At 53.5% G+C, this 22,426-nt stretch overlaps 1 protein-coding gene across 1 annotated transcript; it reads right to left on the reverse strand.

Annotated features, from left to right (window-relative positions):
- Positions 1–2,560: 2,560 nt before the first annotated feature.
- On the reverse strand, positions 2,561–22,061 carry STRIP1 (striatin interacting protein 1). The gene is made up of 21 exons (XM_047785080.1): positions 21,840–22,061; positions 19,041–19,110; positions 18,235–18,309; positions 17,674–17,808; positions 17,469–17,589; positions 16,612–16,680; positions 15,893–15,999; positions 15,662–15,789; positions 14,273–14,455; positions 13,689–13,906; positions 12,298–12,363; positions 12,142–12,205; positions 10,639–10,710; positions 10,085–10,159; positions 9,796–9,893; positions 8,386–8,512; positions 8,088–8,188; positions 7,235–7,301; positions 5,903–6,007; positions 5,153–5,357; positions 2,561–3,516 (listed from the first exon to the last, which is right to left on the reverse strand). Exons 1-21 carry the CDS (start codon positions 22,017–22,019, stop codon positions 3,269–3,271), a joined length of 2,514 nt encoding a protein of 837 aa, XP_047641036.1. The 5' UTR covers positions 22,020–22,061; the 3' UTR covers positions 2,561–3,268.
- Positions 22,062–22,426: the final 365 nt, after the last annotated feature.

Here is a 22,426-nt window from a genome sequence, read left to right on the forward strand (position 1 = left end):
AGCCCGAGATCCAGCAGCAAGGCTGGGAGAGGGCGCAGAGGCCGGAGCGGGCCCTGTGCGGGTGGGGGAGGCCCTGGCGGGGAGGGCACGGGGAGGCCAGAGACCAGCTACTGGCTCCCATCCAGGGGCATCTGCCCACAGCTCATATTTTTCTTTCCAGTGACAGCTAAACGAAGAGAAAGCTAACTTTACAACCGCCACTTCACACATAATGAATATGAATGGGCATCCCGGAGCCCGTTCTGGGATTATCTGTGAGTTGATGGGTCCTCCCCCTGACGGGGCCATCCCAGCCAGCCTGTCCCCTGGCTGGGACTCGGCAGCCCTTCCACCTGCTTCCATTAGCCGTCCTCCATCCTCCCCTCCTCCTCCATACCCTAGGCGTCTCACCCCTAAGACCCAGTCCCCAGGTCTCCAGATGCCCCTGCCCCCAGCCTAGGCCCTGTGGAAAAGAAAGTGGCCGCACCTGGCATCTCGAGAGAGGTGCGAGGCTCGGTCTCCCCTTGCTAAGGCTCCTTTCTGCTCCGTGAGGCCCATCCAGAGAAGCCCTAAATCTTGGTCCTACCAGGGGCGCAGGCACCAGGGCCAGCGAGGCGGGCCCAAGTCAGTATGTGCTTCAGGCCAGGCTCCCAGCCTTAGTCCAGCACCAGGAAATGCTTCTCATTAGAGGCACTCAATCTTCATCCCCTCCTCCCGCAGCCATTTACACATCAACCTGAATTACAACCCCAAAGTGCAGACCCTCTGCAGCCCCAGACAGGAACAGAGCCCAGCATCACCAGGAACTGGGCGTTTCCTGTATCCAGCAGAGGGAGAACATACCTCCCCGCCACCCCCTTCCAGCCTCAGCCACGGGCTCGTCCTGGCCATGAACACAAGCCTGCGCTTGGAGCCCATGTTCTTGATGCTGGAGGCCCCTCCCCTCCCCCAGCAACTGCAGGCTCCCCCGGCCCAGTCCTTCTCCAGGACAAGGGCACTGGCTGGGGCCAGGGGACCTCTGTGGCCCTGCAGATGTGTGTCTTGGTACCTACCACATTAATGCCCTTACAAAGCTTTATGGCCAGCTCTCCATTGACTGAGAGCTTGTCAAATACTGTAAGTTTGGTGTCCTATTCACCTGGACACTAGGGCACCTAGAATGGAGCCAGGCCCAGAACAGACCTCCCAGTTATGATGCAAGGCTGATGCTCCAGAGATAAGTCTGTAAAAGACCTGGCTTCAAACAGCCAATCTGCCCTGAGCACATTCTGTGGCCGTGGTCAGGCACTTCCCCTCCCGGGCCAGCCCCGGAACCCACGGATGTGGGATGCACCTGCCCAAGCTTTACACCCCTTGCAGCTCTGCTACTGTGTTCTTTTTGCACAGATTTATTAGACATATCTATAGACCTTGCAAACCAAGAGGGACGATGCTCTTCTGGCTAAGGTGAAGTTTCAGAGGAGAGACTGGGGAAATAAAATAATGGGAAGAGGACAAAGCCTCAGCCAGATAGGCTGAGGGAGCCAGGCTGCCTGGCGGAGTAAGACTGTGAAGACCCACCCGACCGCAACTGCAACCCCAAGACACGTCCTTTCTATCGACCCTGGTGAGAACCCACCATACACACAGCGATGTGTCAAAGCCCCTGGTCCTGAGCAAGGTACCTTGTGGCAAAAGGCCAATCCCAGGGACCTCCACCCGCTTAGGCCATGTGACTTACATAGGAGCACACTGCTGTCTCCACCAGGGCTGCTGACTGCACGGAATCACGATGGCACATCAAGGCCTGTCCTGGAAGCCCAACTCGGGCCTGGACTGAGCCAACGAAGGGGAGTTTTCCCCCAGAATGTCTCCTTTATGAGTCAAGACCCCTTGGAGACTTAAAACTCCCTATACATGGCCTGCAGGTAAGATAAGGGAACCTTAAGCAATTCTGAAAAGGGAGCACTCCTTTTCCCAGCATCAGAATGCTATGACCTGCAGAAGTGGAGCCTCAAGAGGGAGCCAGCTGGGCGCAGACACGTCCAGGATCTCAGGGCTATGTGGGGGTCCCAGGAGGCCGCACACTGACAAGGACCACAAGTGTTCCTGGCTCCTCCCGCAGCCAGGCAGGCTCCTGGGCCTCAAGACACCCCTTCCCAGGATCAATGGTTTGCCTCTCCAGGCTCTGGGCACACAGCTCTCCTCTCAGTCCCAAACCCCTGTCCTAGGAAGAGCTCAGAGTTGACACCCTCCCTCCCAGGTACTGAAATTGGATTGGCTGAGGCCAGCTCAGGGCTGTGAGCCACAGAAACCTGGGGCTCCTCCTGCAACTACACTAAACGCAGAGGAGCAGACAATTTGATGCTCAGCCACCCTGAGCCCTCGGGCTAGGAGCCCTGGAGCAGCACCAGACCGACGTGGTGGGGGAAGAACCCTTGGGGTAAGTGCCAACTCCCCTCCCCTTCCCCTGAAGATGGGGAGGGAGGGCAGCATGGCAGGGGACAAGGGGGTGACCTATTAATGCCGGCAAGGACACCTCTTTTCTAGACCCGGAGGAGATATTCAGGGGCTAGGTTCCCTGCAGACAAGGCAATGGGCATTGTTTTTGCTTCCTTTTAATGTAAACGGAATACACAAACACATTAAAAACCCCAACATGACACAAGAGAATACACACCAATTTATATATAGGTATTTACAGACCCCTGCAAACCAAGAAAAAAAAAAAATGGCACCTCTGGTTAAGGGACACATCTCTTCCTACCCCAACTCTGTCCAGAAGCAAAGTGCTGAGGCAGCTGCAGGAGCCTCTGCAACCGCTTCTGGATGAAACTTAGCAGGAGGCTGGAATGACATCAGAAACCCCCAAAGCAAAACCACTGTCTGACCGGGCTCTAACCCTAAGCCCTCCTCCTTGGCAAACCCACATGCCAAGGATCTGCGTGTCTCAGGAAGAGTGAGCATGATCCCTGAAATTCAGATGCAGTGGGTTCCCAGCCCAACCTAACTTTCCCCAGCCTTGGGCCCACATGACAAATGAGCTGCAACCAACAACGTCCGAGAGAGGAGGGCGGGGAGGAACGAAGGAAGAGGATCCCAGGGAGAGAAATGACGGCTCCCAGCAGGACACTGGGAACCACAGAGAGGCCAGATCTGGACTCACTCACCAGTCCAGCACTGGCCTGGGAGGGCACAGTGGGGCTGTGCTGCCACCTGGAGGGGGATGGGAGCACTGCAGCAAGGAACGAGGACAGCCCCTGGGGTACCTGGGGATCAACCCCATCTTTCAGACTCCCACCCAGGAGCCTCACTGCAGCAGCTCTTCCCAGGAAATGGGCTTGGAGAAGACCTCCCTTTCTAACCAGAGGTCGTAGTTCATCTGGAAGTCCTCAGGGAGGTCCACCCGCTGGCCCAGGACACTCTGCAGGCAGTTGTCCACAGGCAGAAAGTCAGGGTTGCTATGGGCCCGGTCATAGCGCCGGGCATTGAAGCGTTCGATGTTGGCACGGAGGGCACACTCCTCTGCCTGGAAGTCCCACGGCCGGGCATCAAGATCTGGGACAAAGCAGGAAGGCATGGTTAGGAGCCGTGGTTGCGGCAGCTGCCCTCAAGTTCACTGAGATGCAGAGCCAGGCTGGACTGGGCTCGGAATGCTGACTGTCACCTGGGAGTGGGAAGCCTCCAGGCCCCATCCTCAGGAAGAAGGACGGGACTTCTCTCCTGGATACAAAGGGAAGTCAGATCACAGGTGAGGAGCCAGCTTACGGAGAAAGAGGCTTATGTGGCCCCAGTGAAGGAAAGCCACAGGTACGACATTCTTCTCTCAAAGTCACCTTCTCCCTGGCTCGCCAGGATCCCCTAGGTTGCAATTTCCTGACCAGGTGCTGACCACCTTGGCTACACGTGAACCCAGGGCACTGGGAATACAGACACAGGCACGTGGCCCTGGCGCTGTGGCCAGGAACTGTAAGGGTGGGCGGCACACTCGGGGGGACCCGGGGGACCCACTCAGCTGGGAGGCCAAGGTGGCTGCGGGGGAAGGGGAGGAACACATGAGATCCAGAACAGTTAGGGGTACAGGGGAGGCACCTCGCCAGGAGAAGGAACGGAAATGAGGGGTGGCATGGCCAGTGCACTGGCTGAGGGCTGTGTGCCCAGAGCCCTGGCTGTGATGGAAGCTGGGCCGTGACACAGCAGCTGGAACAGGTTATAGAGGAGAACAGGGAGGCACCACATCTGGGCCTTACACACTTTCAGAGTTTGGCTCTAGGAGTTTCCATCGTGGCTCAGTGGTAATGAACCCAGCTAGCATCCATGAGGACGCAGGTCTGATCCCTGGCCTCATTCAGTGGGTTACATCAGTGGGTTAAGCCGGTGTGTTGCCATGAGCTGTGGTGTAGGTCAAAGATATGGCTCAGATCCTGCATTGCTGTGGCTGTGGTGTAGGCCAGCAGCTATAGCTCCGATTTGACCCCTAGCCTGGGAACTTCCATATGCCTCAGGTTCGGCCCTAAAAGACAAAAAAAAAAAAAAATTTGTCTGGCTCTAATTCTAATTCTAAGGGAAATCAGAAGCTAACGAAGGATTTTACTCAGGGAGGGAGCACCACCGGATGTGTTCTGTTGTTGTTGTTTTTTTTTTTTTCCGCTACACCCACGACCTATGGAAGTTCCCAGGCCAGGCAACCTACACTGCAGTTGCAGCAATGCCAGATCCTTAACCCACTGCGCCAGGCCAGGGATGGAATTGGTGCCTCCACAGAGACAAGCTGGATTATTAGCCCACTGCACCACAGTGGGAACTCCCTGGATGTGCATTTTTAAAAGATCACTAGGGCCGCGTTTGAGGCACTGATGGAGGGAAAGGAACTGGAGGCAGCAAAGCCACTGGGAGCTGACAGAATTTCAGGAACCAGAACCCAGGCAGCTGCAGTGGGGAGAGAAAGGACGAGGGGATGGAGAAAGGCCTGGGACGCTTTCTGGAAAAGGCACGACTTCAGGGGAGGCACAGAGGAATGGGGGATGATGACGGAGGCCAAGCCCTGCAGCCTCTCCAAGGCCTTCCGAGACCTCCACCCTGATACTGCAAAAGCAGGAGCCAGGTTCTTCCCTGTGCCTCGGAGGGATGCTTAGCACAGAGAAGGAAAGTTGTCACCTCCTCCCCCACCCGCCTTGTGCAGAACCGCACCCACCGTTGCCGTAGGCCCAGTCGTCGTTCAGCCGGTGTCGCACCTTCTGGTAGATGGCAGACATGGTCTTCATGTTGCTCTTTCGCCACTGCCGCCCCAGGTACTTGGTCTGCACCTTGAGCAGCTTCAGCACATAGAGCTGCATCATGGCCTGTTTCACCTTCAGCGCCCGCTTCAAGATGGGGGCTGACTTGAACACCACCAGCATCTGGAGGGGGCACAAGAGAGGCCCACGTTAAGGGCAGAAGTAAATGCCTGCGCCGTCACCCCGCTGCTAGCCCTCTTGGGGACATGGTCACAGTGACCGAGTGCTGCAGGCTTCCCCAGACTGAGGGGTGTCCTGGGACATGGGGCTTCCACCGCAGACCAGGACAGCCCTAGCAAACCTGGATGGTTGGTCACCCTAATTACGGGTCGATCTGGAAGAAAGCTATGAATTCCTTCGCCAGCACTATCCCTACGTGCACATGTATACAACTGCAGTGAATTCATGGACCGCCCCACCCCAAGGCATCTGCAGACTCAAGGTTAAGGATGCTCAGAACCCTGGTATGTGGAGATTAAGAGGACACAGAAAATTCCTTCTATACACGTGGATTTATTTCAGTGCATGACTGAGCCTCTTCCAGCTTCCAGTTCAACTCATCAAGGAACCAGGGATCAGCCCTTAAGATGCAAGTGCACCATGTGAAGGGGACAGGACAGCATGTGGCACTTGGCTTTGAGCTCCACCTGCTGACTGTGCTGACTCACCATTGTCCTCGAATGCTTCCATTTTGTCAGCTTGTTCAAGATCCGAAGCAGATTGATACAAGAAAAGAGGTTCCTCCAGCAAAACTGGTTATTGTCACCTGCTTCCTGCAGGGAAAACCCAGGAACACTCATCACCTGCACAGCCCCAGGTGCTCAGCAGCTTCCAAGGCCCTCACTTATATGACCTCAGCACTGCAGGGTCTCTCCATGCCCGTACCAGGAACCCTCTCCTCCCCTCAGCACAGGGGGACCTCCACCCCAGAAGCTGCCAGATGGTACTTCTATACAGTGGGCTACTATGCAGCCGTAAAAAAGAACGAAGTAGCCATTCGCAGCAACGTGGACGCAACCAGAGCCTGTCATACTAAGTGAAGTAAGTCAGAGGAAGATGAACACCCTATGATATCACTCATGTGTGGAATCTAAAATACAGCACAAATGAACCTATCTCAAAACAGAAACAGACTCACACACAGAGAACAGACTTGTGGTTGCCAAGGGGGAGCGGGGAGGGGGCAGAGTGGTACAGATGGGAAGTTTGGGGTTAGTAGATGCAGACTATTGTATTTAGAAAGGAAAACAACAAGGTCCTACTGTACAGCACAGGGAACTATCTCCAATCTCCCGGGACAGACCACGATAGAAAAGAACATTAAAAATGTTGTGTGTGTATACATACATCTGAGTCACTTTGCTGTACAGCAGAAATTGGCACAACATTGTAAATCAACTAGACTTAATTTTTTTTTTTTTTTTTTGCTTTTTAGGGCCACAACTGCAGCATATGGAGGTTCCCAGGCTAGGGGTTGAACTGGAGCTGTAGCCGCCGGCCTACACCACAGCCACAGCAACACCAGATCCAAGTCGCGCCTGTGACCTACACCACAGCTCACGGAAATGTCGGATCCTTAACCCCCTGAGTGAGGCCAGGGATCGAACCCACGTCCTCATGGATACTAGTCAGGTTCGTTAACCGCTGAGCCACAATGGGAACGCCTACAAAAGTTTTTTTTAATTAAAAAAAAAAAAGAAGAAGTTGGCAGCAGCAGCTAGGGAGTGCTCCCTAAATTTTCTTGCAGGAAACATGGAGCGTGATAGTAGCGGCTGTGGCCTCGGCTTCCACTTCCCTCAGAGCTGTGGCCCCCAGAGTTCCAGTGTGGGGAGCGGGAAGCAAGTTGACCAGGCGAGCTCTGGGTCAGCAGCCCCTGGAGTCCACACTCCTGATGAAATAATCCCTCTGCAAGCTTCCTCCCCGGGTCCCTCTACGCAGTCACAGTGCTTCCACACCGACCCTCAGGCCACAGGGAGCACTGGGAAGAGCCCACCACTCACCAGACTCTCGGCAGTCAGCTCGGGCAGCTCGTGCACCACGCAGTGAGGGTAGTCCAGGACAGAAATGCTGCAGAGGGCAAGGGAAGCCAGGCCTCACCAGGAGCAAGGGTGGCGCCGGGCGAGCAGCCGTGACAGGGCTGGCTCCTGGCACTCCTCCCTCACTTACTGGAGCAGAGGCTGGAATCTATCTACTTTGCCTGCACCACCCGGTTTCCCCAGCCACAAGACAGGGAACACCTGCGCCAGGACAACCTGAGCGGTCCTTCTGCAGCCAGAGTCAGACGTCTACCTGTAAGGGGGGGAGACCCTGCCTCCCTCACAGCAATAAATCTGGGGCTGAGGGGCAGGGATTTCTCAAGGCAATTAATTTATGCCAAGCGCCTACTGGAGACTGTCTGGTTAACTGCCAGCCAGCCTGTGGTGTATCATACTGATGAGTGGTCCACATCAGGCACAGCTGGCACCAGGTGAGGGGGTGGGGGTAAGAGTCAGCAGAAAGGCATTAGAATGCACATGGCTAGGGTTCTCTGAGAAAGCAGGAGGCCTGCCCAGGAAGAGAAGAGAAGAGAAGGAAAGAAAAGAGAAAAGAACAGAACAGAAAGCACAGAAGGCCAGTGAGGGCTGAGCCCAGGATGGGAACTCTCCGACCCAGGCACAGACAGAGTCACCTGTCACTAAACTAGCTAGACTTGGGTTTGACAAACTGACGTTTTCTACAGGCAGGGACCCTGAACCCTTCATCTTTGTGCCGATGTCTGGCTTGTGGGTGCTGAAAGGGCTCAGTGGGAGAGGCCAGCTAGGAGGCCTGCCATCTGCCCAGACCCGCCCCTTCTTGATCCCTGGTTCTTATCACCTGTTCTTGGCAGTGATGTAGGACATGATGTTTTGATTGAAGAATTTTAGGATCAAAGGGATGCAGTTGGCAAACACCAGGTGCTGGGCCATGTATTCAAACTGAAACCAATGGGAAAAAAAACATAAGCATAGCCCTTGGGACCCCACCCTCCTTCCTCCGCCAGAGGCCTGTGTCTCAGAACACTCATGCAGAGCTCAAAGGGGTTGGAAGGCCAGGGCCTCTGTTCTTAGGGGCTGGAGGAGCAGCACCACCTGAGGCCCTGGCCCAGTGGACAGAAAGAAGGTGCTGCAAGTACCTGGTAGACGTGGTTCAACTTAAAGTGCTTGAGCAGCAGCAGTAGGACGGCAGAAATGGCCTTAACAATGACCTCTTTGTGGCGGTTCACATCCACCCCCAGCTTCATGCTCTGCAACACTGTGGTACTGGAAGCACAGTCGTGGGTGAGCCCCCAAGCGCAGCACTGCCTCTCCTCTCCGGGTGCTCCCAGAAGAGACAGGATTCCCAAGCCTTCTCTGGGCCAGGCACCCACCTCACTGCTCCCCCACTGCGGACATCTCAGAGGTCGGGCCCTGTTCCTCCCACCCACTACCCAATCTAGCTCAGCACAATTTTCTTCCTTCTGTGACGGCCCCCATACATTCGTAGTATATTTCTCTGCTTTTCCTCCAAAAATGAACTTCTCACTTCAAAACCTTCCCTAAGCTTCTGCCACCATAGGAACTTGTGTTCCTTGGAGTGTGTTCTGTGAATTGCCAGTATACTGAGATGTTTCATATCATGCGAAAAGGGGCTTTGGAATCAGAAAAGTTGTGGAAGCGTTGAGCTAAATCAGCTTCTTAATTTAGGAGTTGCCACTGAAAATCTTTCTAAGAGGAGCTATAGCATCTGGCTCTGGAATCCTTTTCCCAAGGCCCATCCTGATGACCTGGTGGTCTATGTAGTCCCTCTGGGGTTGGCCGATGCCTGCTCCCCGGCCCCCCCCCCATTATCTGGCTATCACCACCAGACCCAAGGGGCCCAGCCAGCAGGGAGCTGGGCTCAGAGCTAGGCGGTACTGGCAGGCAGGCGGATCAGGTCAAGGCCCAGGTCCTTCTCAAAGCAGAATGTGATCCCGGTTTGTACTCTCGTGTGAAAAAGATGGGGTCAATGCCCCAGGGAGGAAGAACCCCTAAGGATGTCACTATCACCCTGAGACATTCAAAAATATTCTGCATGCCAGGGCTTCCCTTGTGGTTCAGCAAGTTAGACCTAGTGTTACTGCAGTGGCCTGGGTCTCTGCTATGGCTTGGGTTCCATCCCTGGCCTGGGAACTTCCATGTGCTAAAACTATACATCCTGGATGTCCCACAATCACATACTTTTGAGGAACATTTGGGGAAATGTCAAACACAGCCCAGTTCATTTTACAGAGGAGGAAGTGACTTTGCCCAATTCACTCAGTGTTCGCTCAGGGGCAGAGTCTATACTAGAATCCAGGCCAACTGGATTAAGCCATTTTCCCAAGCAGTATAATTAAATATTTCACCTAGAACATTTTCTTTCTTCTGAGCCAGGAATATCCTAAACCCAACCTGCAGAGAAGCTGAACACTAACAACAGACAACCTAGCAAACAGTGGGGCCGAAAGGAAGCCGTTTCCCCTTCCCCTCTGCCCTTCTGCCCCTGACCTGCTCCATCCCCCAGATACTCAAGGCTTGACACTCACGGCATCTCCTCAGGCAGGACATCTGCTAGGATGTTGATGGAGTCTGTCTTGGCCTTTGAGGTGGGAGCTGCAGCCAGCAGGATCTTTAGCAGCGCAATCTGGGGAGGAGCAGACCATTCAGACAGCATGGGTGGGAGGGCCCAGGGGCAGGACTAGGCCCGGAGAGGTGGTCCTTCCCGAGGCACTCGGGTGGCCGAAGGAGGGGCCAAGGGCATGGCCGTCTGCTCTCAGGGCCAGTGCAGTGGGGAGGGCGGCCCGTGGCAGGTGCCTATGGAGGAGGAGCACTCACCATGTACTGCGGCAGGCTGGGGAGCAAGCCTTGGTAGAGAGTTTCCGCGGGAACTTGCTCCACCTCCTCTTCTCCCTTCCAACACAAGGGGTACAGTGGGGACAAACCCAGAGCCTGGTTCTGAGGATGCTCTCCCGGGCCAGTGTGCTAGCTGGCTGGAGGAGATTGTACATGTGGATGATGGAAGTAAATGATGCTGCTGCTAATGATGGTGAACCTTTAAGACAACGTGCCAGGCACCTGACTTGTAAGAGGACATTTCATCATGACAATTCTATGAAAAAGGTGCTACTGTCATTCTGTTTTAACAGGCAGGACAAGAAAGCAGAGAGAGATCTAGTACCTCGCTAGGTCGCCACCCATGGAGCCGGGATTCAGAAGGAGGGGGCTGGCCTGGAGTCCGTGCGCTAAGCCCTGTGCCTGACACACGGCACCCCTGCAGCGGGAGCTGGACAGGGAGCTTTCTGAGGGCAGGCCTGGTGCTCTGCGGTCTTGGCCCAGCACAGTGCTGGGAACGGCTGAACCCTGTGGGCTGAGGAGGGCCCCCAACTCACCCCTGAGAGAGGAGAGCGAAGGTACTCCTCCTCCATCTGTGCCTGGACCTCTGCAATCGACGTGTACTTGTGCTGGAGGGAGAGAGGGGAGGAGGAGCTGGGGAAACACCCCCATTCTCTGGCCAAACACCCACCCCTGGCAAAGACCCCACGCAACTTTCTTCAAACACCGTCTTTGAGAAGACGGTTAAGTCACCACACAGATCACAAACTAGGATCCCCAATCCAAAATATTTTTCCAGGAGTTCCCATCGTGGCTCAGTGGTTAACGAATCCGACTAGAAATGATGAGGTTGCGGGTTTGATTCCCGGCCTTGCTCAGTGGGTTAAGGATCCGGCGTTGCCGTGAGCTGTGGTGTAGGTTGCAGATGTGGCTCGGATCCCGAGTTGCTTTGTCTCTGGCGTAGGCCAGTGGCTATAGCTCCGATTCGACCCCTAGCCTGGGAACCTCCATATGCCGCAGGAAGCGGCCCTGGAAAAGGCAAAAAGACAAAAAACAAGCCACCAAACAAAAAAATATTTTTCCAAGTGGGCACCTACCTCTTAACACCAGTGCAAAAAAGCATACAATAGATTCGGGAAAAACGCAAATTCAAGGAGAGAAGGGGGCTTTCAGATAGCTATCATGAAGTTAAGGGGGAAAACTTACAAGCAGAATCAAGCACCCAAGTACTCAAGGATCAAGTACTCAAGTCCTCAAAAAAGCCTAGCTGCATGCGGCGCACTTACACTACAAATGTCAAAAGTACACTGCAAAAGCCTATCAGCATTCGCAGCCCAGACATGCTGTCAGAGGAGACAGCTCTTTCCCACCCGTGATGCTTCCGCATTCCTGGAGGGACCCGCACGTACAAAACCCTCAGGTCTCCCTGTCTGCACCCCCACCACACACGCACACACTCACTCCTCCCCTCGCTGCCCAGTGGGTGTGGGAGGAGGAACAAGACAGTCTCAGCACAACCTCTTTCTCTTCTTTCTTAAGAAAAGAAAAGCCTGTGCCCTCTTCTGCTCCTTGACCAGGCTTAGCAGGGTGCCAGCGCTGCGGGCCCCGTACAGGTGAGCTAATTCTAGGTGAGCCTAATTCTCGAAGGGAGGTATCGGACACCCACTGGGGTTGTGCTCTTAGGCCTCATTCGCCACTCACTCTATTGGCAACAGAGCTGGTGTTTCAATCCCCATCTGCCTACTCCTTGAACCCAATTGCCTTGGAACCTGGGCCAGGAAAGGGAGGCTATTTACTAGACCCCTTAAAATTCCAACTGTCAGGTACTATAATCTTTAATAAAACACCAGTAAGAGCCCAACAAAAGCTCAGTTAAAGTAAGGAAGATGTATGAAGAGCTGTTTGAAAGGACCTGGCCGGAGTCCACCTATTCCTCCACCCCTCCCCCGTCCTTCCGGCAGACAACAGGCCTCTCCTACAAAGCCTTCTCCCAAAGGGCTGGGCTCACCTTACTCACTTGGGACCAAACGAGGCCAAAAAGCTCAGCCAAAGCCACCTACCTGTTTCAGAGTCTTGATGCTTTCGTGGATTGGCCTGGGCAGCCCCACCACCGTGTTTGTGTCACTGGAGAATAACAGAGGCTCCGTGTTAAGCCGGAAGCCGGGAGAGTGACCTTCCCGTGACCTTTCTTCAAAAGGAACTCATATGCCACTCACCTGCCCAGAGTGTAACCTATGAACTTGCTGCGGCTGGACTCGAGGAACATCTCGATGTCCTTCTCTCTGCCAAAGGAAAAGACTGCCGCTTTCTTAAATGTTATCACAAGGCATCCTGCTTAATAAAGCACAGAATGTCCAGACACTGCGAAGCCAGAAGAAAAACTCTCCCACAATTGCTTTTCTTTTTGAAAAAAAAGAATAGAAAAAGAAAGAATAGACATCTTCAGACTAATTTAAGGTCCCTCATTTGTTGCTGGATTATGATGCATAACCAGTTTACTCATAAATTTAAGGTGATACATGAAACTTAAAAGCCTACTTTATTCAGACAGCAAAAACAAGTTTGTCAACAGAATTTCTCAAGTATTTACAATTTTTACAACTAGAGCCATAAGCTACTGAGTTTTTCATGAGTCATGTTGTCCTGTCTCCAACAACCAGCCTATCTTGCATTTTCTGATGACTTGCTTTCTATTCCCACTACAGATCACTCAACACCGGGGCTATACCTCCATCTAGAAATGGACTTCTAAGTGCTTTCACATTTCTTTTTTTTTCTTTTTTTAAATTACTCAATGAATTTTATTACATTTATAGTTGTACATGTTCATCCATTTCTTTTTTTTTTGTCTTTTTTTTTTTTGTTGTTGTTGTTGTTGCTATTTCTTGGGCCGCTCCCGCGGCATATGGGGGTTTCCAGGCTAGGGGTTGAATCGGAGCTGTAGCCACCGGCCTACGCCAGAGCCACAGCAACGCGGGATCCAAGCCGCGTCTGCAACCTACACCACAGCTCACGGCAACGCCGGATCGTTAACCCACTGAGCAAGGGCAGGGACCGAACCCGCAACCTCATCATTTCTAGTCGGATTCGTTAACCACTGTGCCACGACGGGAACTCCCTCATCCATTTCTTACACTGGCGCTTTTGCAAAGAGATACCATTCATATACATCCAGGAATCTCCATCTCCATTGATTTATGCACATATATTTCAAGTATCTTAATTATGGTTCTAAAGAAATTCTTCCTTAATCTGTAACATTCTGTCAAAACCCATTTACAGCGTCAAGGTGGGTGGAAATGGGTTCACTTAAATGCCCTTATTTTAATTTCTTCCTATTCCCTTTCACGAGTACCACGTCTGAGAGCTAACCCATGTTACGGACTCGGGAGTCATATGAGGGCCTCTTTGTGTACGGCCAGCAAGGCTAGCGCCCTGACACCCACTGGCCAGCACCGGGTACTTTAGGAGAGGCTCCTCCCAGAGCCAAGGTGGTCCTGGCCCTGCACGGGACCACTCATGTCACGACACAGGCCATGTGCTGGGCCCGGGAGTGCAAGGACTCTGGTTTCAGGAGCCAAGAGCATTTGGGAGGTCTGAGACTCACCTGACCTTGGGAGCCCATGGGAGCCCCTTTGGGCAGGTAAGCCTGTCTGTCTGGGGGTGCTGCAGCGGGGGAGGCATCACCTCATCCCGCTCGAGAGGGAACGTCTCCCCCTCCAGACTGTTGTCGTCGTCATTCTCCTCTTCCTCCTCACGAGAGTCGTCAGCCTTGTAAGGATCCCGCTCGTTGAAGGCATCCAAGTTATCCTGCTTTATCAGAGCCTGAAACGGAGGGAGAGGGGACCAGATAGCAAGAGCCGACCAACAAATTAGAAAGGCACACGGAGGCTAGAGAGGCGATCACACAGAAAGGCGGTAGGAAGTGAGCCAGGAGCAGTGCAAAAAGCCAGAGCTAGGCCGAAGTAACAAATCAGTTCTCGCCCCAGGCCCTCAAAAGTGCCATGTCCTGAGCACCCACTATAAACTGGGCCTTGGGCTGGAGACACAGTGTCCCTGCCCTAATGACATCCATTTTGACTGGTTGTTCAGAGGGGACTTCCAACAACCTGGGATTCGTCCTGGGACCATGTCCCTGGGCGTGTGCACCTTGAGAGCCCTGAACTGTCAGGGAGACCTTAGGGCCCTCACCTTGTGCTCTCGACGGCCCCGTTTCTGCTGCTGCTCAATCAGGTCGGAGGCAGAGGCTGGCGGAGAGGCGGCCCTCATGTTGCGGATCACTTTGATGCTGTCCTCAGGCAGCGGGGGGAGGCCCAGGATGGCGCGCTTCTCGGCCTTCATGCTCTGCAGCTCCTCGAAGCCGCCCAGCGTGCACTGCAGCGTAGACGGGTGCAGAGCAGGGGTCAACACGTCCGTAAGCCGGTCCCTGTCTGTCAGGCTTGAAATCGTCCATGACCCCATGACCCACATCAGCTCTAAACAAGGGACGAAGGCCACCCCCGGGGGCAGTGAGCGACATCAGCAAGGGAGAGGAGAAAAGGGAGTAAGGCGGGGAGAAAGGCAGGCTGACGGAGCCCCGTGCGAATGGAGGCCTGGGGAGCCCTGAGTGCGGCAGCCACCTCGAGTAAGACAGAGGCGCTGGGAGAGATTACCCCTTCAAGTGCCTAGAAACGGAGAGGAGACTCTAATGCTTCAAAAGCTGTACATGCCAGTCTTTCAAATTGGGAATATACTAGGTTGGTTGCTCAAATTAAAACAAAAAGAACACTGTCTTCATCTAAACATCCCCCTAGAAGCCAAACCCCAGTAGTGTTCAGCAATGTTAGCCTGCTTAGTTTCACAATTTCTGAGCAATTCAGCTTTCCTCTCTGGCTTCAGTAAGACTTCGTGGGGGACCAAGAGGCCACTGGCCAAGAGAAAAGGCGCAGGCCACTCCAGAGGCCTCATCTCCCTGAGCCCTGGCTCCGCGGAGCTGGCCTATTCAGAAGGAAGAGAAGGTGGGTCCCAGGGAAAGCAGGCGTCCAGACCCCAGCGCCACCTTCTTCCCAGGCTGCTCCCTTTAGCAGAAGCACTCCTGGTTTGGCCGGGGCCTGGCTGCTGACAATGGCCCCCAAGCCAAGGGTGCTGGCCGGCCGCTCTCCTGGACCCACCCCTTCCCTACCTAGAAGAAGAGTCAGCTCCTGCTCCAGGCCCCGAGGAACATGCAGGCGCAGGGCTCACTCTTGCTTCTTTCAGGTGACTTCTGACTGAGGAGCTCTACTTACACCAGCTCTAACTTTGCCTCAAATTACTTTACAAACTCCAAGTTCAAGAGCAGTTTGTCTGGGAAGAAGGTGTTCTATGACTGCAGAAAACAGCTTCCAGGGACCAGGGAGCCAACAATCTATTCTGATTCCAAGGCCAAGTCCCCTCTGGCTGCAATGAGCCAAAATGAACATCGCCTTTCAGGAGGCTTCTTTCAGAATTTTCTTTTTTAACCAAAGCATTCATATAACTCAATATTCAAGAGGACATACAGAGAAAAGTCTTGCTCCTGCCCTGTCCCCTGGCACACGAATTACCCCTCAAGGAAGCGCTTACCAACACTGTCTTCCAGAGCAGCAAGAGGACCTTCTTCATGGGGAAGTGGGGGGCATGGCCGCTGCAGAACTTGGTCACCATTCCAAACAGCATGATGGCAAACGGCTCATTGTTGTACAGTGGGGAACCTGGAGGCGACACAAAGGTATCAGGACCACAGGGGCCTCCGTTCAAAGCCCTCTAGCCTCAACTCCCAGGCAGGGCTTTGAGCCAGGATCCCCAGAGTCCTACCCAGCTCGGCCCTGAAGGTCTGTCGCATGGTCCTCCACTCGGCCTTATCACCCTCACACTCCTCGTGAACCGTCTCCACAATCAGGTACATGATGTTGAGCAAGACCCTGGGGACAAGAGCCGCTCATAACTGGGCAGGACTGGGGATGGAGGGAGCACTGCCGGCCTCCTCACACCCCAGCCGGCGCAAGACAAGCTGCGCATGAAGGCTGGCTGGTCAGGGAGGACTGTCATACGGAAACCAACTGACACCTGACAGTCCCACAGAGCACCCCATGCTGTTTCCTCCTCTGTCCCGTGGTGCCAAGACTGGGACCAGATCTTCTATTTTGTTTCTAGGGTCTAGCAAAGTGCTTACTCAAAGCAGGCGCTTAATAAACAGCTGTAGATTGAAAAGATGTGAAGAAAGGCCCCAAGCATTTACTACACTCATCTTCCTGGAATGAGAAAAACAGAGGCAGGAGCCCACACCTGACTGTGGCACTAAAAGTGGCTTCACCCTGGATTTCCTTTGGGAGCCTCGACCCAGGGCCCCATTCAGGGAGAGCCCTTAGCAGGGAATACTGATCACACACGGAGCCCCACACGCCTTTAGATTAGTGGAGGCAAAAAGACAGCACACAGAGCGAAGAGACCCAAAGGTGCCCGCCCACGCCTGCCCTGATCTTGTTCTTCCTTGGGCTCGAGCTCAGGGAGCCCGGGTGAGCGGCTCGCCTCACCTCAGGTCTGTGCTGTCAGCCAGGGAGATGGCCGGCTTCCTCACGGCGCTGCTGCAGGCGGCACTGTTGCTGCAGGAGAGATGGGAGAGTCAGGGCCTTCCCTCGGGAAGGAAGAGACGTGGTTCCCCTGACAAGTGCCGCCCAGCAGGGGAATGAGAGCCTATGCCACGCGCTTAGCCTGCACAGGAGTGCAAAGGACCCAGTGGTGAGAGCTCGGGCCCCGGCCAGACTGCCAATGCCTGAATCTTGGCTCCAGCGCTTATGAGCTATGTGCCTTTGGGCAAGATACCCAGCTTGTCTGTGCAGACTGGGGAGGGGAACAGCACCTGTGTCATTCCCATGAGCCACTACACGTAATGGCCTTAAAACAACGCGTGGGTCGTATATATAAGGACTCAATGAGTGCTTTTATTACCCATGGTGCATCCTCAGATGAGCGACTAGCAGCTGACTTGTCCACCAAACAAAGGACTAGCGGAGACACAGGCTTCAGCAGGCTTCGTTTGAGCCCTCTTGTGCCTGACTTGTGCCTGGCCTCCTGCTGAGGGGAACCTTGCAGAGCAGACACAAAGGAGTCCACAGGTTCAAAAGAGAGTTCAAAATCAAAGGCCTCTTTTGGGGGGGGGCACAGTGGGCAGGCCTGGGCAGGAGCCGCGCTGGCGAGCTCTCTGGTGTGAGCGAGCTGCCAGACCCTTCACCGGTCGTCAAGGTTTGGGTGAGGATCTCCTCTGTTATTCGATCTGGCTGGTCAGGACAGAGCCTTAGGTGCCCCTACAACCCTCTCAAAAGCAGCTCATTCTGCAAGCTGCTGGGCCCCTGCCTCCTTTTCCCTCCTCAAGCCCCTCAGAAGAACTCACTCTATTTCCATGTTCAAAAGCTCCACCAAAGCGTTGAACGTGCCCACCTCCAGGAGCAGAAAGACATTGTAGCGCATCCAGGACTGCACCTCTGCCTCTGAGCTACACTCCCCAAAGGTGCCTGCAAACACAGGCACAGCTCAGAGCCCCTGCCCGCATGTGACGGGGCCACATCACTGGAGGGACCCGGCACCTGCTTCAGTACCCTGGGCAACGTAGAGAATCGCTCGAGCCACCTTGAGTCTCTTCTCCCTGGCAGTGACCTCCAAGCCATCCAGGAGCCTCATGGCGTGGGTGCGGTGCTGGTTGGTGTCCAGTTCAGTCCACTTCTTATCCGTCACTGTCGGCAAGAGACCACTCACACTGGAGCCCAGAAAAATCCTCACAGTGGAACAGCCATTACGGTACCCATCAAATTCAGGACAGCCATGGGACCAGAACACTCAGAAAGACAAATTATTCTCTACATAAGGGATGAGGTCACACTGCTGCTCTATGAATCTGAATTTTCAGACTGAAATCTACTATTTTGGCTGCAATTTTAATCACATAAAGGGTCTCTCCCACCACAACTTACATTCTGAAAAGCTACTGCCAGAGTACTTGCAAGCCCGCCCTAAATGTCCTAGCTGGCCTTGAATAACCATGGTTCAGCAGGTTTCCTAGGCCACTCCAGGACGACTTAGGTTGTTCCGATGACTAAGAAAAGCCCTCGGCTCTCACAATGCAGGCTGAAAGGAGCCCAGAAGCGGGGGAATTGTCTCACCATGCATCCGGAAGTCCTCCTCAAAGCATTTCCGATTCATCAGGAATTCTGGCCCTTCCGTGTAGCTGTAAAGCTCTGTTAAGAACAAAGTCTCATCATCTCCATGTCCACGTCCCACAGCAAGCGACACACAGTAGAGAAGGTAAGGTGTTTGTTTCTAAAGCCAACTCTGTCCCCGGGTCACGACGACTCCTGGGCTACCCTACCTAATTACTAAGGGGTCTGATGTGCACAAAGGGGAGAATGCTGACTTCCCTGGCAGCCCATAACCAGAATGCCAGGTGGGCATAAAGCAGGCATTTCCAGCCCCGTGCGCACTGATCCCACCAGGCCATACCAGAAGCTGACTGCCACGTGAACATGTGTCTCTCAAGTGGCTTGAGAACAGGGCTTGTTCTATGGAGGCCTGAGAAGCAGCTCAAGCTGACTGTGCATTACATGGGAGCAGCAGCGGCAGCGACAGATGTACACAGATGCAGCCACACGTGCTGCCAATCCTCATGATCCCCCGTTCGAGAAGAGACCACTGCCAGAGGGGCTGCACACGGCCATCAATGTCCACAGTGGGGCTGGGCCATAGCCAAGTGAGCTGACTGCGCAGAGATGCTCCATAAAAGTAAAGGAAAAGCCAAAGTTGTGACATACACGGGGCCTGAATCCAACAATGGACATGCTCTAGGTATACACATCACTGCTAGGACCAAGTAGGGGGACAAAATGAATCCAAAACGATACTCACTCTTAATTCTATTAAAGACTGACAAGGCAAGAAAGCACCCCTAATAATAAGAAGGCCTGTGCTTTACCTGAGAGCTCTGCAGCCCACTTGTCTGTGTCAGCATACTCAAACTCGAGGTCTGGAGACTCGGAATAGCCCTGGTGAGGAAAGGAGAGTCATGCAAAAGATCACCGTGAGTGTTTTCCAAAGGAACGAACACATATGCTTCCAGAGACCCTGCTGTGTTACAGGATGTCACTGCCTTCACTTTGCTGATGCCTTATCACAATATTTTGTCCCCTGGGCTAGCTCAGGTCTCCCTCTCAGAACAACCTGTACTACTTCACAGCATTTATCCTAACTCATAATTATAAATGCACATGTGTATTCGTTTAGTGTTTGCTTCTCCATGAGACTGCAGATTCCTTAAGAGCAAGAACTTTGTCCATTTTGCTCACCAATGAGTCCACAATGCCCAGCATCCTACTGGGCATGAACAACAGACTGAATGAATAGTTCACACCCAAATAACTACTTGTTGGAGGAATGAACACTAAAGCTTCCACGTAGTCTGTGCGGTGAAATGACCATCCCACATGGTGCTCAGATTTTGGAAGCCTCATTCCTTCCAGCTAGTGACCTATCCATAGCTCAGGACTATATGAGTATACACACCCTCAGCCCTCCTGCCCTTCTCTCAAATTTCAGTGAGAACTGACGGAGAAGACAGCAGCTGAACAGAAATGGCTCCTTCCTCCCACACGCGGAAGAGGAGGTGACGAAGAGAATCTTTTTACTGCTGGGGATAGGTCACTAGCTGACAACACACCATCTTGGAAGCCATGTTCTGGGAAAAGAGAAGAGATGAAGGAAAAGGCAGTCCTCGGGCTTGATTATAATCGACCTGGGAAGATAAAGACCACTCGCAAGTGACGTAAAACACCCACAAACACCGACTAACACCAAGAACTCCTTATTGGGGCAACAGAGTGCATGTTCTTTCATAAGTTACTGAGCTTCAGTTTCTTCATTTATGGAATGAGGATGACAAAAAAATCTATCATGAAGGTTCTTTAAGGACTAATCAAAATTGTGTAGCACACAGTGGGCTCCCATCAAATGTCTCCCCCTGGGTCCTGCAGGCACCCCTCAGGTTCCCAGCCTACTGATTTCAGCTAAGACTCAACAAAGAGTGGCATTAATATCTGTAAGAAACAGATTTAGACAGGTCCCTCAGCTTAAATGTGTTCACTAACCTTGTATGTGTTGAGTCTACATGGAAATTAAAGGTTAGAAAGAAAAATTCGAATGCATCAAAGTGCATTTAATGGCCACTTAGGAAATTTTTTAACTATTTAGAAACTAGGGGGAGTGCTTGTTGTGGCTTGGTGGGTTAAGAACTCATAGTATTCATGAGGATGCAGGTTCGATCTCGATCCCCGGGCTCACTCACTGGGCTAAGGATGGGGCGTTGCTGCAAGCTGTGGCATAGGTCACAGATCTGGCTCAGATCCTGCATTGCTGTGGCTGTGATGGAGGCATGCATCTGCAGCTCGGATTCAACCCCTGGCCTGGGAACTTCCATAGGCCACAGGTGTGGCTATAACAAGGAAAAAACAAAAACAAACCCCACACTAGAACTCCTCTTCTGATGAAGGTGGATTATTCATCCTTACCACTTTCAAAATCCTCCAACCTTGAAAAATTATTAGGAAGTCCCCACTGATGTCCAATCAGCCCACCATGCCAGGGCTACTAAAAGGTCAGTTTCATTGCCTTTTCAAATAACTCACCTCAAGCTCAAAGTGTATCTGACTGGAACGTGCCAAATTTTGATGTTTTACCAGAAGATTGCTCATGCAACACCCAAGAGCTTGAGAGGAACTGATTTCACAGGCCCAAAGACAGCATCAGCACTCTGCAATGAACTGGTACCTTATGCCTGGACAATGCAGAATTCCCTCTCATTAATAATAATAATAAGCACCTGACTGCTAATCAGCCTCGGAGTCGTCTCAGGTGAAGGAGCCCTCACAGTAAGGGAGCTGGGAATGTGCTGATTAAGAAGCCTGAAACGCTGCGACGTGTGTGTCTTCATTCATGAATTCTGCGATGGGAGGCAATGGGAGTGTAATTCTTTAATGCGGGGTGAGCTCCAGACTACGGTGTCTCCGAAAGGGGGGGAACAACCCACTAGCAAGAGCGGAGGGAATGCGGCTTCCTAACGCGTGTTTAGATAAACATATTTCTCATCTTTAATAGGTCAGCATCGGGCGCACTGGGCACACCAACCACCAGGCATTGTCAAACCATGGCCCGAACCTGCAGTGGCTAAGGTCAGAGTGAACAGGACTTTTTCTCCCTCCTTCTCTCCCCACCTCGGCGCACAGTACATCGGTGCTAATTAGCTCAGTCCGTCTTCGAGGTGCCTTCCAAACCCTCGCCAGTCTCTTCCCTGCCCACACACACCCTTCGCCGCCTTGCGCTGCGGAACCCGCGGGACCAGAAGCCAGAGACGATTAGGGGGTTGGGGGTGTAGCCGCGCTGCCCTCTGGAGCGCACGCAGACCACTGACTCTTCACCCTTGAACTGGGGGCAGGGAATGAAATCCCCAGAGGCCTCGCCCACAGCCCCGGCCGCAGAGAAGCCTAAGAGCGGACATTAGGCTCCAGGAGGTTCTACCTGGCGGCGGAACTCAGGGAGGGGGACCCCGGTTTCAAGTCTCCCGCCCCTGGGATGCCAGCTTTGCGTCCTGCTCCTTTCGCTGTTAAACAAACAAACAAACAAAACCTCCTCTGCCGAACCCGCCCCAGCTTGAACCCGAGAGCGACCCCGGCCCCAGAGCCTCCGCCCGCCTGGTTCGAACCTCGCCCCCCGAAGCTCCTACCTCCGAGTCTTTGCGCTGGTTGCGGTTGAACTCTCTGGCTTTGCCCCCTGGCAGGAGGCCCCCGCCGGCCCGCGGTGCCCCAGGCGGAGGCTGCGCGACTGCGGGCGGCGGAGGTGGCGGCGGCTGGGGCTGCTTGTTGTTCATGATTAGAGGACCGGGACCGCCGAGTGCCGGCTCCATCTTGGCTGCTCCACACCCCCGGCTCGGCTCAGTTCGTTCAACGACAGTTGCTGCGATGAAACTCTCGCGTGATTTCCTCCCGGAACGCTCCCTGGTCGCCATATTAAGTGTGGCGGCAAGTGCCGGAAGCCATCTTGGCTGCCCAACAGTTCGCGATATTTCTTCTATTTGCCTTCTTATCCTCCTCCGCCCCTTTGGTTTTTACTCTGTGTGGGTCCCAGTTTAGAGGTCTTTTTATCTGCATATCCCATAAACCCCTTAAGTCAGTTTAGGCCCGCCCAACTCCTGCCTTCACCATCTCTTTGCGCTTGTCACTGTTACAGCCCTGTTCAAAGCTTTGGGGATATGAACAAAATGGACACAATTCCAGTCTTCATGGCGTTTCCATGGGGGGAGAGGTGCGAAAA

This window comes from Phacochoerus africanus, chromosome 6 (assembly GCF_016906955.1).
Source record: "Phacochoerus africanus isolate WHEZ1 chromosome 6, ROS_Pafr_v1, whole genome shotgun sequence".
NCBI lineage: Eukaryota > Metazoa > Chordata > Mammalia > Artiodactyla > Suidae > Phacochoerus > Phacochoerus africanus.

Bases quoted from the DNA above. Each gene is read 5' to 3' on its own strand.
- STRIP1 (XM_047785080.1), bottom strand. From the start codon at position 22,019: ATGGAGCCGGCACTCGGCGGTCCCGGTCCTCTAATCATGAACAACAAG. The intron at 9,894-10,084 runs GTGAGTGCTCCT...GCTCCTCCCCAG, and splicing joins CCAGCCTGCCGCAGTACATG to ATTGCGCTGCTAAAGATCCT. The intron at 6,008-7,234 runs GTGAGTGGTGGG...TTTTCCCTGCAG, and splicing joins AGCTGACTGCCGAGAGTCTG to GAAGCAGGTGACAATAACCA.